Raw genomic sequence first — 16,831 nt, 5'->3', positions numbered from 1 at the left:
GCCCGCAGTTTGCACAGAAGTTTTATAGCTTAAAATTTCTTCCTCTTGAGTTCAGCTTTTAAATATACAGCCAATTACATCCCATATGTAAAGCACTTGGTCTTAAAAGGCATTAGCCTTTACAAGAGGCTTTGCAGAGTGGCATCTGACCACTTCATTATATCATTATGATTCAACCATGTCTTCTCAACCATATGATTCACTCTTTTTTCTTTTAAGAATAGTGTTTGTGATACATGCAGGGCTCAGTTAATGAAAACACACTAATGTTTAACCAAATCTAACAACAAGCTAAAACACAAGTATGTGTTTAATCACTTTAAGGACTATATAAGAAAGGTTGAAATGGTTCAGACCAAAGGTCCATTTAGCACTGTATCCTATCTCCAAAAATAGCTATAAACGGATATGAAGGAAGAGTATAAATGAGCAAGACTAACATATGAGACATTTTCCTTCAATACTCCAGCATCCTCAAAAGTTATTTCCAGCTTGAAGACCTTCTATGCTTAATATAAACTGCTCTTCCATGAACCTTTCCAGTCTTCCCTTGACCAATTTAAAATTTTGCTTTCACAGCACCCTTTGGCAAAGACATACAGGTATACAAGAATAAGTAGATGCTTGATACAGAATGCATTTCTGAGAATATAAAGGAAGAACAATTGTAATAAATATTAATTGACAGAGTGGATAAATGTGATGAATATGAACTGCACAGAAATAAAATTTTAATAGCTGAACAATCATTGAATAGTTCTAAGATCATTTTGCCATTACACTTCCAGAATTAAATAGTAACCAAGTTGATTTATTTTTACTGGGCAAAAGCAAATGAATGTCTCATAAAGTACACATATCACATGCAGACATCTCAATATTTCTAAACAGCTCCAACAGCACTGGTTCAAAAATGTCTACCTCTACAGACGTTACATTTTTTTTTCTTCTTTAATACTGATAATGGAATGTCAAGAACTGTTTCATTTAGAAAGCAGTTAGAGATTTCTTCTGATCCTAGAGAACTATGTCAGTTTCAACCAACCCACAAACCAAGATCTCCCTGTCTCTTTATGAAATCCTAGCTTTTGTTCTGCCTAGCAGAGCTCAGGCTGACTTTTATGTACTACTGTGGGACATTTTTTCCTCTGCTTCACAGAGATGAGAAAACAGTGAAAATTCCTGTGTATCACCAAGGATTTGTTTTCCCCACTTTCTGATCCTATTCCAGCCAAGAGAGCTTTGAAGCAGTATTTCGGATACAGAGGAGAAGTATTCGTCTATTGAAAGGCAGAGCTCTAGCACAATGTGGAGTACTTGCAGACTGGCATCAGGAGTCTAGATGGCTTTTCACAGAGCAGAGACCTCTCCAGTCTTCTTGAGGATGGACAAGGTTATAAATGACTGGGTTTGCATTCCTCTTTGTTAGAACAGCAAGAGGCCAACAGAAATTGAATCAGTTAGGCAGTGAAGAACTAATGAAACTTCCCATTAGGTGATGGAAAACTCTTTTTCTTCACAATTAGATAAAAAAACCCTGAGAAATCAAATTATCACACTCCCCAGAATGACAGTGAAACAGAGCAATGACTGACATTCAAAGCAAGCAGAAGATTCTTATCCTCATGCATCCTCATGCAACATGAAATGCTGTATTAGCTCTCAAACGCTCTGCAACAGTTTCCAAATCAACAAAAAGATCCTTTCACTATTTGATTTTTTTTAATGGAATCTAAAGCTTTTATGAAGCAACAGCACACAACTAGATCAACTTAAAAGAATATAGTTCAAAAGAATACCATTAGAATACAATTTGTATTGATGACTAAAATCAGAGGGTTTTTTTCTGGGGCTAGGGAAGGTTATTTAATCCTTCCATCCAGATTTACTGATTTGTTCATACCCATTGTCCAGTCAGAAAAGGCTATTTACTTATTTATTTAAAGCTTACCACTAGGATTTTAATATCAACACTTACTGAAGTAATTAAAGAAAATTATGATGGTCCATAAAGAAATGACAAATTGGGCCAAATTTTCTGTAAGATAGTTTTCCTTCTGCAGTCACTAACTTCAGAAATAGCTCATTTGTCTTCATTTTTTTGAAGTTGCTCTTGAACTGCTCCCCCCAAAAGACTAAAAAAACCGCAATACAATAATAGGTTATTTTCTCCTTTATATTTCTGATTTACTTACTCATAAAGCATCTACACATTATTCATCACTCCATCCACTGTTTTCCTAACTCCACCCTGCTGGAAACTAAGACAGCTAAGGAGTATTGAATTGGATTCTACTTTCTTAAGAGCAAAATCATAACAGATATGGTTTTATTTATCTTTTTCAGGAAGGATTGGTAGTTAAAATATTTTTAAAGAGAATTGCATTTTGAAGAATACTGAAATATAGGTCAAAGTGCTTCTCAGATCTCCAGATTATTTCCTTAAATGGAAAACAAATCTCTAGTCCAGTTTCATAAACTTCATAATTCATTTTGAAGATTTGGATTCCTGAAACTGCTGGAATGTTGAAGTTCATCAAGTCTTCAAGTCTCACAGCCAAGCAGCACTTTAACCAATCTTATCTCCAGGAATCAGGACTGTTCTCTTTGTAAAAAGTTCAAGAGTAAATAAAAGGCAAGTATGTTTTCTTGACCTCAGCCGAGAGAGAAATATTAGCTCTACATATTAACTCTGGTTAGAGATGCATGTACATACAGAGCCTACATACATACAGAACGGTTCAGAACGTTTACAGCTCTCTGTTTTATCTTACAAGTCTTGCCAGTCACAAGAAGAATTTCTTCAGGTCACCCAGACCACAAGAAATGAGTTAGTATCCCGAAGCTCATAAAAAACATGGGCCTCCACCAAAATCTCTCTCCATATCCAAGTCATTTCAGTGAAGACTAGCAGCAGCTACAGAGTCTCATGCTGAGGTGTGGGTGCCACTTCACAGTGAATTCTGTTAACAATGCCTGTTATCTTGTTGGACTGATGATATCAGCAAATGGTGAGATTTCTTCTGCCCAAGGGGGTTAGAAAATATCTATTCCATTGAACTTTAAAAGGCAGACCTGTCAAAGGGCAAGTCCCTGGGGCAGAGAGACTGGATGGCAATAACATCCAGTGTCAGCTTACTGGGACAAGGATATGACCTAACTCCAAATCAGTAGAGAGCAGGTGGCTAGATCAAATTCTTCCCCATTACCAATTCACTGGAAATAAGCTCCATAAAAACTGCTCCTCCAAGAGTACATCATATAAAATCTATTTGTAACAAATACTGTTCAGATTGACAACGCAGCTGCAGCTGTTTTGATAAGTAGATAAAGTCCCTCGGTGTTGCCCTTAGGAATCCCAGCAATGTCTTCAGTGTCCAAAATAAAACCCCAACTACCTGTTCCCTTGGTCCATCCACAACACGACTTACTGAACTCATACATAACAATAACTGTGCAAAAGGGAGCATTTCAAGTGATCTGTCTCTGCTTTAAATACAATGGATTTAAAAAACAAACAAACAAACAAACAACACCCTGAAGCTACAATGCTGATTAATAATCTGCCCTATCATCTTCCACACTTACCTTTATCTTCTGGTATTTTCAAGCAAACATGTTTCTCCAGGCTCACAAAGATACTACCAGGAGTCACAGACTTTCAATGCAGGTCCAGCTGGCAGCCCTTCTCAAATCATAGGCTCCCTACACAGCCAGCTAAGTCAGCTCTGTATCTTCTACCTTTTCTCAGTACCAGACTCTTCAGGAAGCATATGAAGAGAAGACATTTTCTAACCATAACCAAATCATAACTAAGTTCAAATCTTGGTGCAATCTAATGCTACCATCAGAGATAGTTTTGTCAGCAACAGTGCAATCCAATGCTTTATTTTACAAATTTTAAATCAAAACCACCTGGATTCTCATCTCTGCTATATTAAAAGCTACAAGCTTAGATATACAAATAAGTAACTATTAAGTCAGAATTTGTATCACACACTAATTGATTTATGGTAACTCTGAGTTGGTACCCACCACAAGGTAATTAGAGCTGGCTTAATACTCTTCCACTGTCAGTAACAGGCATTTTCTTCTTTAGCAAAGACTAAACCAGCTCAACTAAAGGCCTGTATGCTGTAGGTTAAGATCATGCACACAGACAGTTACCACAGATCAGCAGAGGAGCAAGAGCTTATTGCTTCATACCAATTTGCTTGAATTTTTAGGGCCACACTCTGTCATTCACTTATCTTTGCATCTGTTTCCTCATTAATAAACTAAACATAATGCTTCTTTCCTGTTGTCAGTCAGTTGATTGTTCTCAGTATTCACAATGGCTCTGTATTATTATTATTATACATGCAGTTGAATTACTACACATACTAGTGCTTACTAGTCAATTGTTCCACAGTACTAAAAACAAAAGTTGTAAATTCTGGCCAAAGTTGTAAAACATGAAAGTCACTTAGAAATAATACAGATAAATCATTCTTTTACAGTTCTAAGAAAATTGGTCTGTTATAACAAGAAAAAATCCCCACTCAACCTTTCAAAAACAAAAGAAAAATAAGCCATCTGATGAATATTAGCTGACACTGGATACTGATAAGCTTAAGAAAATTACTATTTGTGTCTCACAATTTAATAATATTTGGTTTGTTCATAATTTTGCTGTTCTTGAGAAAGATATAATGAAGTGTTTCTGAGTTCCTGTCCATCCACTCCAAGAAACAACCAAACTGGGCTGAAAGGACTCACAAGGGTGGTTTCATCATGAAAAGGTCACAAAGAAGTAGAAGGTACTGGCAACTGCAGCACCTTCCGGCTCAGACAGGGGAATTTCTTGCTTTCTTTACTACTCGATACAGACTGATTCTACTATTCTGATATCATTATTATTATTATCTGCATTTAACTACAGAAGACTACTTAATTAAAGATATATTAAGAAGCCAATATGATTAGATAGACCATGTCAGATACAGGTCTGTATTTGACTGCTATCTGCATGGCATATTACTTCTTGCCTGTACAGGTTTTCAAGGTGCAAAGTGCAGTAATTAGAAATGAATATGTATTGCATAAAACAAATTATTTGAATGTAACATCTGTGTAATGCTCGATCTCTGCATGAAATTCTGGTTGGTTTTGAAAAAATAGTTAATGACTGCACAAACGGCTGGCTACTAGTACCACCACTGACTAGTGGCAGTAGTAGCCAAACTGCTCTTACAGATTAACTCTCATTAGTATCACCTCAGAATATGTTTGCAATATTTTATACACATGGTGCTAAATTAAAAACCTATCATGTCTTCTGAAGTTGTTGTATGTTCCTGTGCTGTGTCTTGGAAAATGCTTGGCACTACTAAAAACCTTCTGATAATTGTGCCCTAATATGAACTCTTAATTGTCTAAATTCACGCTCTCATTATTTTAAAAGTTAAAATTCCACTGATGCTTAGTTCTGTTTTCTGTTAGCAGAAACGGAAATTAATTACTTTGACAAGAATATTAATGATTTTTGTTCTTGTTTTAAGGTAGTATGTACATCTGTATGGATATAACTTAGAGGCTTGTCGTGTTTTAATCAGATGATGTCCAGAAGTCCCTTCCAACCTAAACCACTGCATGTTCCTATGATAGCCAATGGTGATAGAAGAGGGGAAAACTTAATTAAATGTACTAGATTGTACAAGAACAAGAGTTGACTAGCTCTTCCAGTAGGGGGAGATGTTCTTTTAAAGTTTACCAGCAATTAGAAAGTGCTAACGAATTTACCCCTGTATCTTTATAACAAAATCAATCTTGTAAGAGAAATCGGTAAATGTGCCTTAGTAGTGATACTATCCAAAAGACAGTTGTATGAAAATCGGAAAAAAAAACCCAAACTCACAGCAAATGGCTGTAAAAGAGAAACATGCCACTGACAGCCATCAGAACCAAAAGGGCCCTACTCCTTTTCAAAAACAAAGTCTCTCCAACAGCTACGTTTTTTCACCCACATAACAAATCTAATTTTTAGATGCCAAAGATGCTATAAATATCATAGAGCAAGAAGGAAAAAGGATTAATTTTTTCAATTTAACAACACTAAATATTTAAAAATAAAAAATAAAAATTAACTATATTGCCTGAAATGCTCCCTATAACTCAGAACAAAATCTGAGCTGTGTTTTTTTCCTTATTTCGCAATTTCTTTTTAAACGTTTAATGTCAGAAGTAATACTGTCTCGTGTCACACTATAATTCTGTTCTCCTACTTAAGCAGTTTCCTTTCACAAACCTTCCTGAGAATCAGGGAGGCTCCTGAGTGATGCAGGTTACCACCTATTTTCTATGAATGCAGCTCACTGTCCATTATCTTGCAGTTCACAATTCTTCCAATTCTGCCACTGCAACTGTAGATGATGACATAAATCAGATCTCCGAAACTTTTACTATTTTTACTACTCTGATCTGAGTAAAAATAGAATACTCTCACTTTTACCTTCCTCCCAAAACAATTATCTTTTGACTCAGCTAATTTCTATGATCCCCTTGAATAAAACAGTGCTTGCATCAGTACAGCTGACAGTGCAGTCAATTGGGAACATGTCTAGAGGAACACCTTAATCTGGCTTAGAGAGACCAGAGAAACAGCTGTGAAACAACACCACAAGGCATTTTTAAAGCAATCATGGTAAGAGTAGAAATTCCATTTATTAAAAAAGGCTGGGATTTATGACTGGTATATTTAGATGTCTATATATCTCAGTCATTCCTGAAGACTCCGTTTACAGTCTGTCGCAAAATCAGAACCCAGATAGGCAGAATCTGGGACTTCGAATGCAAGTTTCCAAACCAACTGAGATGAATAGGATGGCAGGTGCCTATTTCAACTAGATGAACAATTCAGATACAGGTATGTACAGTAGAGGGATACAAATGTGATGAGCTGATTCTTCCCTGCTCTGTCCAAATGGAGGTGAGTTAAATGAAGTCTCTTTCTATCTCTTCTGCAACACTTTTGATTAGCACAGTCAGAACAACTTTGGAAAGAATAACATTATTTTCCCCACTTCAGGCACAGGAAAATGAGGTACTAGTAGGTTTGCCAAAGTCAGACGGCAGCGTTTGCCAGATTCAGGAAAAAAATGCAGAACAGTCTGGATTTCTAGCTGCTAGTCTTGCTAAGCGAACATCATCACTGCTGGTATGTCTCCAGCTCATTTCCCACCTCTGAAATTGCTATCAGTAAAACACCCCACTTCTTACCTGCCTTATCTTCAAATGCTTTGGATACTGCCACTCTGAAAATGGATGCTGCTTTTACTTTCACAGTGCTGAGAAAAGCCTCACCTGTAAATACAACTCCAAGCCTTGCCGTCGCTGCTCCAGAACCTTGGGGACCCAGTTTCTCACGTGCTTTGAAGGGATCTCTGGAGTTCTTATGAACTTCTTGAGCTGCAAATGAAAAGAATTGCAGACAGAAACAAAGTATAATAGCATCCCTTTGAAGTAAACAAGCTTATGTTAGAGATGAGGCAGTACAGGTAAAATAACCATGCATAAAGGACAACAGCGATGAAGTTACTCAGCATCAGCTCACTGAAGTAACAACAGACGTCATATCTACAGGTTGCAGTTAAAGATCTCCACATCTAGCTGCCCTGGACACTGAAGAGGAACCCTACTAACAATTTCTTGTGACCAACAGCCTTAAAACAAAACAGCAATAACTACATGAGCATACTGAAATGAGTTCCCCGTGGTGACAAAACACCGTGACAATTTCTAACCCTAGATTTAGGCAACTATGAACAAGTGGGACAAGTACAGGGAGGAGATCTAACCATTTCTCTGGAGAGCTGGCCATCAAGAGAGCAAAATATCTGTGCTCTCAAATTGCACCAACAGATTGACAGTTGTGTTTAATATCTTCTACAGAGAAACAGCAAGATTGCCACTGAATATATTTCCAAGAGAGCTCCATAACTATTCCTCTAAAGACTCCCACAGGAAAGCTTTTATAAATATATACGGAAAAGTGTATATGCATACATGGGTGTATATAGATAGACATAAACATACATTCTGACAACACTAAGAATCCTCTTGCTGAAGCAACGTATTTTTTCAAAACCAAAAAAATATTAACTTTTTCCTCAAAAATACAGAGCACAAATAACAACTGGAATAGACTCCATCGTATATTAATAGAAAATGACATTAGACATTCTTTCTGTTGGATATTGCCTCTGAGTAAATCTGAGACAAGGAATGCACAGAAAGAAACTCAAAATTGACTTTGACATGCATACCCGTGGGAGACTGAGAATTTACATTTCATCTTTGAGCTTGCTGAGATGTCACTATAGGAAAAAGCAGTGCCAACATATCAACGTCTCTACAATCACACGTAACAATGCTGCAGCAAGGAAACCTCAATTGCTCTGGAAACATTTTGCAACTTCCTTATTTCTTATCAGTGCTAAATTACAATTAAATGTGAAGTGAGGAAAACAACCCACCAAAACAAAACCCGAAACCAATGTACTTTTACTGACTGATATTAAAGTCAGAACACAAACCCCCATTTTTAGCTCTGAATTGGTTGAGAATGTTGAAGAAGCTATGGTCACAGCTGTTGTGAACTATGACAGCACCTGCAGATCAGTAACAAATGAGGAGAATGCTCCAGATGAGGGGAGACAAATCTGAAACAATACAAGCGTTCACCAAGGCCTAGCTGCTTACAAGATAAATACTCTGTGGCTGGTACCCCAGCTGATGATTAACAATCCTTCTGTGCTCTGTGTCCCTGTTATAGAAAGCATCCAACAAACAATTGCTTAAATGTGCAAGCAGAGGTACTGTGTGTAGGTATAAAGCACATGCTACACAGATGTACAAAGAATGAATTATAAACCCACTTTCTTATGCTTACAATAATCCAATAATATATTGCAACAAATAATTATTACTATGTCAAAGAATATTAAGGAAATCTACATATGTGTTAGCTATATTGCTTCAGACCTGGCCCTACATAAGAAATATTTATCTGAGGACAATTATTGTCTGTAATTCCTTCCTGTCCATAACACTAACCCAACACCTATTTGACATACTGTAGTCTCTATTGCCTGAAAGACTAAAAGATAGCTCAAATTATCAAGTGAAGAATTATTTGTCCAAGTGTGAAAATATTTGCAGTGTACACTGCTAATTCTAAAATTACAAACAATTTGCAAACCAAGATGCATAGAACTTAAGATTTTTGCAGATTTCACTGCAGTAGGTGTAACACTGTCACATTCCAGCACTCTGGTGCTTAAAAAGAACTACCAGTATTTAAAAATGTCAAGGAAAAAATGTATAAAAAGGAATTAGGGAACAAATGTGAATAAATGGTTGTATTTTTAACAATGTTATACACATAGAAAGAATTTAATTCTTTCTAAAAACCTCTCCATATGAAAATAACAAAACTTTTGTGTAGATTTGAATACAATACTGTAATGTGAATGGTGCATAGCCCGAACGGCCTGGTTTGTCGTTCATAACCAGGTCAAAGTATAATGGCCTATGCAAACTATTTCAAAAAACCCAACAGCAGTACATGTTTTCTGTCAAGGGAATAATTTGTACTCCTGGTGCGGCACTGCAGTCTTGAAAAGATTTTAAACCTTGTCCACTGCAGCCACATCGCACAAGAAGTGGGGCTTTACTTATTTACACAACTGGAATGTAATAAAGGTTGAACCCAGGAAAGAGACAAATCCAGCCATGTTTTTGGAAATGGCTTTGTTTAAAAAAAAAAACAAAACAAACCAAAATTAATCAAAACATTGATAGGCATCCTGATGAATGAATAATGTCCTATATGAGCAATGGAGTCCTCCTTCCTCCATACAATGCCAGTGGAGCACGTCCTCTGGCAAAAGACACAATCTCTCCTTCAGCCTCTATTCCCATTTTCTATCTTGGTTGTTCTCTACAGAAGCTTTGATTCTCCTACTCACTACAGACATCTCCAGCACTAAGGGCACCTTGAATATGCAGTAAGTCTAAAGATACCTTTTGAATTGCCATATTCTTGCAGCAATTTAGAGTGAAACTTATGTTTTAAATTAATGGGGAAGAGAGGAACAAAACATAAATAACCTACTGGCATGCCGAAAGCAAACTGGTACCTGGTCCTACGTATAAACAGCATTGTGGGAGGTGAACAAATTGTTCACAAAGAAAAATTGAAATACAAGTTCAAAATATTCTTCTCTTGTAGAAATTGTTCAAACACACACACTACTTTTTTAAGAGCATTGAGATTTTCTGTTCTGATGCAAAGCAGGGAGGAGAAAAAATGGTGAAACTGCATACTGTTATGACCAGAAAATGCGTTCTCCAGGATTTCTACAACACGGAAAGCACTAAGGAAGGTTCAGAGCATGAGCTGTTCAACCTTGTTTACTGAAATTTTACTACAATTTCAAAAAGTAAGACTTAAGAAAAGAGGTTGCCAAATTATGCTGGGTGCTTTATATCTGTACAGGGAAGAAATAAGAAAAAGTCACTACCAAGTTTGCAGAGTAACATAAACAGACAGCAAGCAGATGAGTAAGATGAGACAAATTGAAGACTGGTGCAAAGTGTCTTGTTAGAATACTTGTTTTTCAGGTTAGTTTATTTTGCTGCTATTTCTGGAGAGAAAGGAACTATAATTTATGGTTTTTTTCTGGTGTTCTAAGGAGAAATCTCTGCAAAGGGAGTTACTGCAGATGAAGCAGTGTACAAGGAGACTAATCTGAGAGTGAGACTGCAGTCGTTCATTACTTTTGTGCGGAGCAATTGTGCAACTCCACAAATTATAGTGAACTTAGACAACAACAAAGGGAAGAAGAAAAAGTGGAGGCATTCATTGCTTTTTTTGCCTCAGTCTTTAGTGATATTGATAGACCTTGGGCTGCCCAGTCCCTTGAGCTGGAGGACCATGAGTGTGAGAACAGTGACTTTCCATATGTGAACACTGAAATTGTAAGGGACCATCTGTAACAGTTGAATGTTCACGAGCCCATGGGGCCTGATGGGATTCACCGCAGAGTACTGGAGGAGCTGGCACATGTTATGGCAGGACTCCTGATCATCTATTGGAGGTCTTGGGAGTCTGTAGAGGTAGGTCCCTGCTGACTGGAAGCTAGCCAGTGTTACTCCAGTTTACAAGGGTGTGAGGGAAGACCTAAGGAACCCAGACATGTTAGTTCCTGGAAAAATTATGGAGAAGATTATGCTGGGTACTATTGAAAGGGATTTAAAGAACAATGCAATCATCAGGCAGAGTCAACATGGATTCACAAAGTGAAAGTCCTGTTTAACTAATTCAGTATCTTTCTATGATAAGGTCACCCGCCTAAGGGATGAAGGCAAGGCAGTGGATGTAGTCTTTCTGGATTTTGGCAAGGCTTCTAATACTGTCCCTCACAGCACCCTTCTGGGACTAGGTGTTCAACTGTGGGATGAGCAGGTCTACGGTCCAATGGGTGAAGAACTGGCTGAGCCCAAAGGGTTGTAGTGAATGGGGCTACATCTGTCTGGCCACTGGTCACCAGCAGCGTTCCTCAGGGTTCAGGACACGTGGGAATGGTTCAAAGGTGCGCCAGGGGATGTTTAGACTGGACGTTAGGAAGCATTTCTTTACCAAGAGGGTGGTCAAACACTGGAACAGGCTTCCTAGAGAGCTGGTCAATGCCCCAAGTCTGTCAGTGTTTAAAAGGCATTTGGACAATGCCCTTAGCAACATACATCAACTTTTGGTGAGCCCTAAAGAGGTCAGGCAGTTGGACTAGATGATCGTTGTAGGTCCCCTGCAACTGAAAATAGTCTATTCTATTCTATTCTAACTACAGAAGATGGTCTGTGTATAAATCCTGATCTTCCCTTCTTAATGTTTTCTAACTTAGTTGTATAATCTCTATTTGCCTGCTTTACTTTCAATTACAACATTACTTTCATATGTAAAATAAAGCACACAAGGCTTGGTGGTGGGAGAGTGAGTTATACCACTGACTCTTGACACTGTTGCTCATGTGGTATCATAGTAAATGTGAACACAAGGGGTAAAATATCTGAGACTTATCTGAATTAAAACAATAAACAAGGAAATTAATATTAAAAAGTGGCAGCTGATACCACAACTGGGCCAAGAAGCAAAAAGGCAAGAAATACTAGCACATTTTAATTACAGTGCAGTAAAGCAAAATATATTCTTGTTCTTTGGACTTTTGAGGTCCAACAACCAGATGGGTCAATAGTTGCTTTTCACTGATCAGTTTGCTTAAATGCATATGCCATAAGGCTGGCAAAACCCATCCTCTCTGCCACCAGGATAATGCTTCTTTCCCTGAATGAGATGATTCCTGAATTGATTCATGACCACCAGCAAACATGCTGGTGTGGGTAAGCTCCTCCATTACTGCAGTAGAAGAAGCTGCAAATTCCCATGCTCCTCTCTGCCACTTGTAGAGGAAACTTTTCCATGCTGAAGGCAAGTAGCACAAGTCAAAACAGTTGAGTGTGCACACACTCCACTGCCACTGAGAGCTACAAACCAACAAATGTTCAGTTGACCCAGCTCCTAGGAATGAAGGACTGAAGCTCTTCATTGCAGTCCCACCACTGGCAATGGGTTCCAATGCTTTTCCAGAATTCTCCTTCAAAATACTTGGCCTCCATAAGGCAGAAAAAATTTAAAACTTGCCTTTCAGCTGCACAACCGTACGGCAGCAGCAGCCAGTTGAGCCTGGAGAGGAGAACTCATACTTTTCCTTTAACAGTCACTAAAACAATTTAAAGAACAATTAGTGGATAACCAATCTTCAAAGTACTGAGTTCCCTTCTATATATCAGTAAGATGATTCAGTAGACAAGCTTAGCAGGTATTTTATATCACAATCATTGTATGAAGAGCAGCAGAGTGAGATGGTCTACTCAGGCTTTTTCACGTCTAGTTTGCTGGTGTGTACAAGTTGTTTCCTCAGCTTTACATATAGCAGGTTAGCAACACAATTTATAGAACTAACAAATTATTTGCCTAATTGGATAAAAACCAAAACCGTATTTATTTGTTATATGTTACAGACAGCATTTTAACAGTACAGCATGTAAATAATAATCAAAAAGAAAAGGAGAGTTAGTAACATCTGAGAAACTGAGTTAGTTGGGAACTCGTTTCTAGAGACATGAATTGCAAGATGTATTTAAGATAAACCATGTATAGTAACAATTTCAAGAGAGAGAAAAAGATCACAACTAAGGCAAAACAAAGTTACATCTTGTAAAGAAAGAGATCACTACCTTTTTATGAAGTGCATGGAATTCACTATACCTCTTCTCCACAAAATGTTTCCTTCCACTCATTAGCACCTCTATTTTAAAGACCTGAAAATTATAAATAATAAAAAGGAGATTAATGTACAGTTCTGTGACATGGCTGCAACTACACGTTTTACCACGGTCATTCCAGCAGGTCGTCCAAAAAAAGGCACAATGACTCACGAGGTGCAGAATTACAACAATGATTAATGGGAAGTATGGCTGAATCTTCTGTTTACAAGTTTGTTCAACAAACATATAAAAAGACAAGTTAAGCTTTGACTGTATACTCTACATTAAAAACTAAGCATTAAAATATTCCCTTTCAGAAATATTTAATAAATTTTCAAGTAGTTAAAAAATAAAATTAAAACAAAGGATGGTAAGAACAGAAAAAAAAAAAAGAGAAAAAAGACATAAAGTTTCATTCTTTTTTCCTCTTACAATACTGCATAGTAACACACTCACACATGTTCAGTAAGAACTGGGTAACACATGCAGTATGTTATGCACGGGAAAAGAGAAATAAATGCAAACACTACATCGTAGGTTAATTTCCTCCTAACCTACAAATTCATCTGTAGCCTCAACTGAGCTTGTGCTACTATCTACACCCTAGGAAAAAAAAAACCCAAACATGGTAAATGCTTGTTTTCTTTGTATGATACATGTGACAGCTTTTGTTGCTGCCACTGGAAGGTTGAAAGGCCAGGAGAAGAAGCGCTCTGGATCCACTAATTAGTAGTCACTAACATGACGTTTTCTTGATTCTGAGGTCAATGGGTCAGTTCTGAGGGCAAGCGATGAGAAATATTTTGAAGTACTCAAGAAAACACGGTCTATTAAAAAAAGACAAGATCAGCAGAAAAGCAATATAAAAAAGGTGCCTGGTCTATCTAGGAGTTCTTTGTTTTCTGTTTGGCTCAGAAAATACTGGAAATAATTCTTTCCAGGACAATGAGAGAATATCAATCAGAATATGCTGTATATCAATTCAGGACAGATTACATCGAGACCCAAGACTTAGGTGAAATAAAAAGTTCTTTGAAATAAATTTGCAGACAATGTTTATGCCTGAATGCAGAAAAAAAGGGGTTTCTGTCACATGCCCAGCTAGCGTTGATCAGAGCAAACAAACAGAAACATGCTGGATAAACATTTCCTATTGTCCACTAGAACCTGCCTTTCAAACAGGTCAAAATGCTATGGTTTTCACTGGCTAGCCAAACCACATTAGAAACAAATAGCATTTTATTTAATCCAGACTGAAACGCGTCTCCCTTTGTTTGAAGGCAGTATGGATGGGACTGCAGTCATTTCACACCAATGTTTACATTACCAAAATTAGTTCAGATCATTGTAATCCATCAAAATAACTTGTGCTACATTCTACCTCTTTGAAAAGGACTATTTCTGTGTCCTAATCACTGCAAGCAGATGACCTTATTTGGGTGCATTGATTTTTCCCTTTTCCCCCTATCTATTTAGACTATTTTGGGAGAACAGCTATTGGCTATGAAACAATTTTCCTCTACATGTGAAAAAACTCCAAGGCACCCTTAGGAATATGTTGTAAGTTCAGAGTTGTAAAGAGAATCACATGCAAAGAAAAATCAATGTAGGCTTTTTTCCTTTAGTTGAGACTTAACATCCTAATTATATGTGAGGAAAGCATTATTTACATCTTATATTCTACACACTGTATGAAAGAAATAGTTCTGCAAGGAACAAAATGCTTTGGATTGTACAGGAAAGCCACTGCGCTGAGAGAGTTTCAAAGATGCCTTGGTGGGAAGAAGGGAAAACAGAATATGAAATCAGTTAAGTTAAAAGTAACCATGAGTCACTTGTTAAGGTGTTGCAACAGTTTTGAATTAACTTTATCGTAAATCTCCAGCAATTACAAGCAACTTGTAACACCCACTTACACCTCAGTCAGCTAAGAGCCTCTGCACCACTGCTAGTTTAGCACTCTTGTTAGCTACAGGGTTTGCCAAGCAATTTGGAGAAGTCTAAGGGGCTCCTGCCTCAGCTGTAAGCACTCCCTTGACAGGTAACTTTCTTGTGAATCACAGCTTGGCTTGTGCAGTCCCATCTCGGTTTTAGTCATGTATGTGCAGCTTCAGAGAAATGTCTTTCCCTCTGAAATCCATAAACCTGTCATTTTCTATAGGTGAATAGTTGGAATATGGAGAAGAAGAGAAATATAAATCCCTCTGTGGACCTTCTTTACTAAGCATGTATCTATTTTTTTCTGTGATTCATGACTGGTTAAGGAATTACAAAATGGCTTCAGATCACCAAAAAGTATGCAGCATTTATTCAGCCTCTTTTTCAATCTTTTTAATCTTAGCCAAGTTTTAATTACTGTTTCCATAATTTTTTGCCAACAAGATGACACTGAAGAATATACTTGCTTTCACAGGAGACGTCAGAAGAGAGAACAACAGCTTCCCATGCACAGTGATGTAATTTCCAAACCCACAAATCTGCTACCTTTACACCCTTAACTGTTTGTATCAGTATAGAAGCTTTCACTTTGCCTCCTACTGTCCAGAGCCCTTGGATCCATCTAAAATTTACAGAGCTGGACAACAGAAGCATGAAGTTGAAAATTACTGTTTGAAAAAAACCCCTGCAAAAGGCGTTTCTAATCCTCTCACTATGGCACCTATATTTCAGAATGTAAAGCAATTTGTGGTAAGTAAGTGTAAAATCTGTTAATATTTTCATTTAATGCAAATTAAATATTAAATTTATTTACAAAGTAACTTACAAAGCAGAAATGCAAGTAAGTGAAATAACATGTATCATGCTTATGAACTTCATATTATTAAATCTCTTTATTTAGACAGCATAAATTCCAGGTTTGTCTCCTCACTGTTCATCAGATCACAATTCACAAGAGCAAACAAAAAGCACAGAAGTGAGTTTCTGTGCCACTATTTCACATAATGATGTGGCTTTGTGTGAAAGACAGAAAGATACATTAGCTTAAGAGAGATAGAATCTCTTCACGGATTCAAAATAGCTATAGACAAATCTCACACAAATTTAACTGAGCAATTGCAGGCCCTGACAGAAGAACAATGTAAGGAAACTGGTGAACATAGATGGAAGTGCCAAAACAAAGACGGAAGAAGCATAGGGGAAAAAATGCAACACTGCAAGGAAATTACTTTTCTTGTAAAAATGTTCATGTTCTACGAACAGATAACTCTGAAAAGACGTATGACTTTTTATAAGTGACATGAAAAATGCAACAATTAATCACTGGGTAAGACAAGTAAAATGCTTTTCCCATAGTCATTGAAATACCAGAAATAACACTGCACTGGAAGATTTGCTGTTCATCCTGACTAGGACACAAGGGACCACAGATATGAAGACACTAATTAGAAAACTCTTTATGAGTACTCTGAAACTAGAATTGACTCACCTTTCTTGGTTACTACCACAACAGTTATTGATGATGTTT

General features: G+C 37.3%; 1 protein-coding gene across 1 annotated transcript in view; it reads right to left on the bottom strand.

Moving 5' to 3' along the window:
- The window catches only part of SNX24 (sorting nexin 24), a 45,128-nt gene extending 31,715 nt beyond the window's left edge, over positions 1-13,413 (bottom strand). Inside the window, exons 1-2 of the mRNA XM_035892103.1 lie at positions 13,336-13,413; positions 7,342-7,446 (exon numbers count right to left, since the gene is read on the bottom strand). Coding sequence (XP_035747996.1) covers positions 7,342-7,446; positions 13,336-13,398 — 168 coding nt within the window. The 5' untranslated portion in view covers positions 13,399-13,413. The remainder of the gene's footprint in view (positions 1-7,341; positions 7,447-13,335) is intronic.
- Between the last annotated feature and the right edge of the window lie 3,418 nt (positions 13,414-16,831).

This window comes from Egretta garzetta, unplaced genomic scaffold (genome assembly GCF_000687185.1).
Source record: "Egretta garzetta isolate BGI_Z169 unplaced genomic scaffold, ASM68718v1 scaffold473, whole genome shotgun sequence".
NCBI lineage: Eukaryota > Metazoa > Chordata > Aves > Pelecaniformes > Ardeidae > Egretta > Egretta garzetta.
Note: the sequence above shows the minus strand (reverse complement) of the source record. Positions and strands in the feature narration are given on the sequence as shown.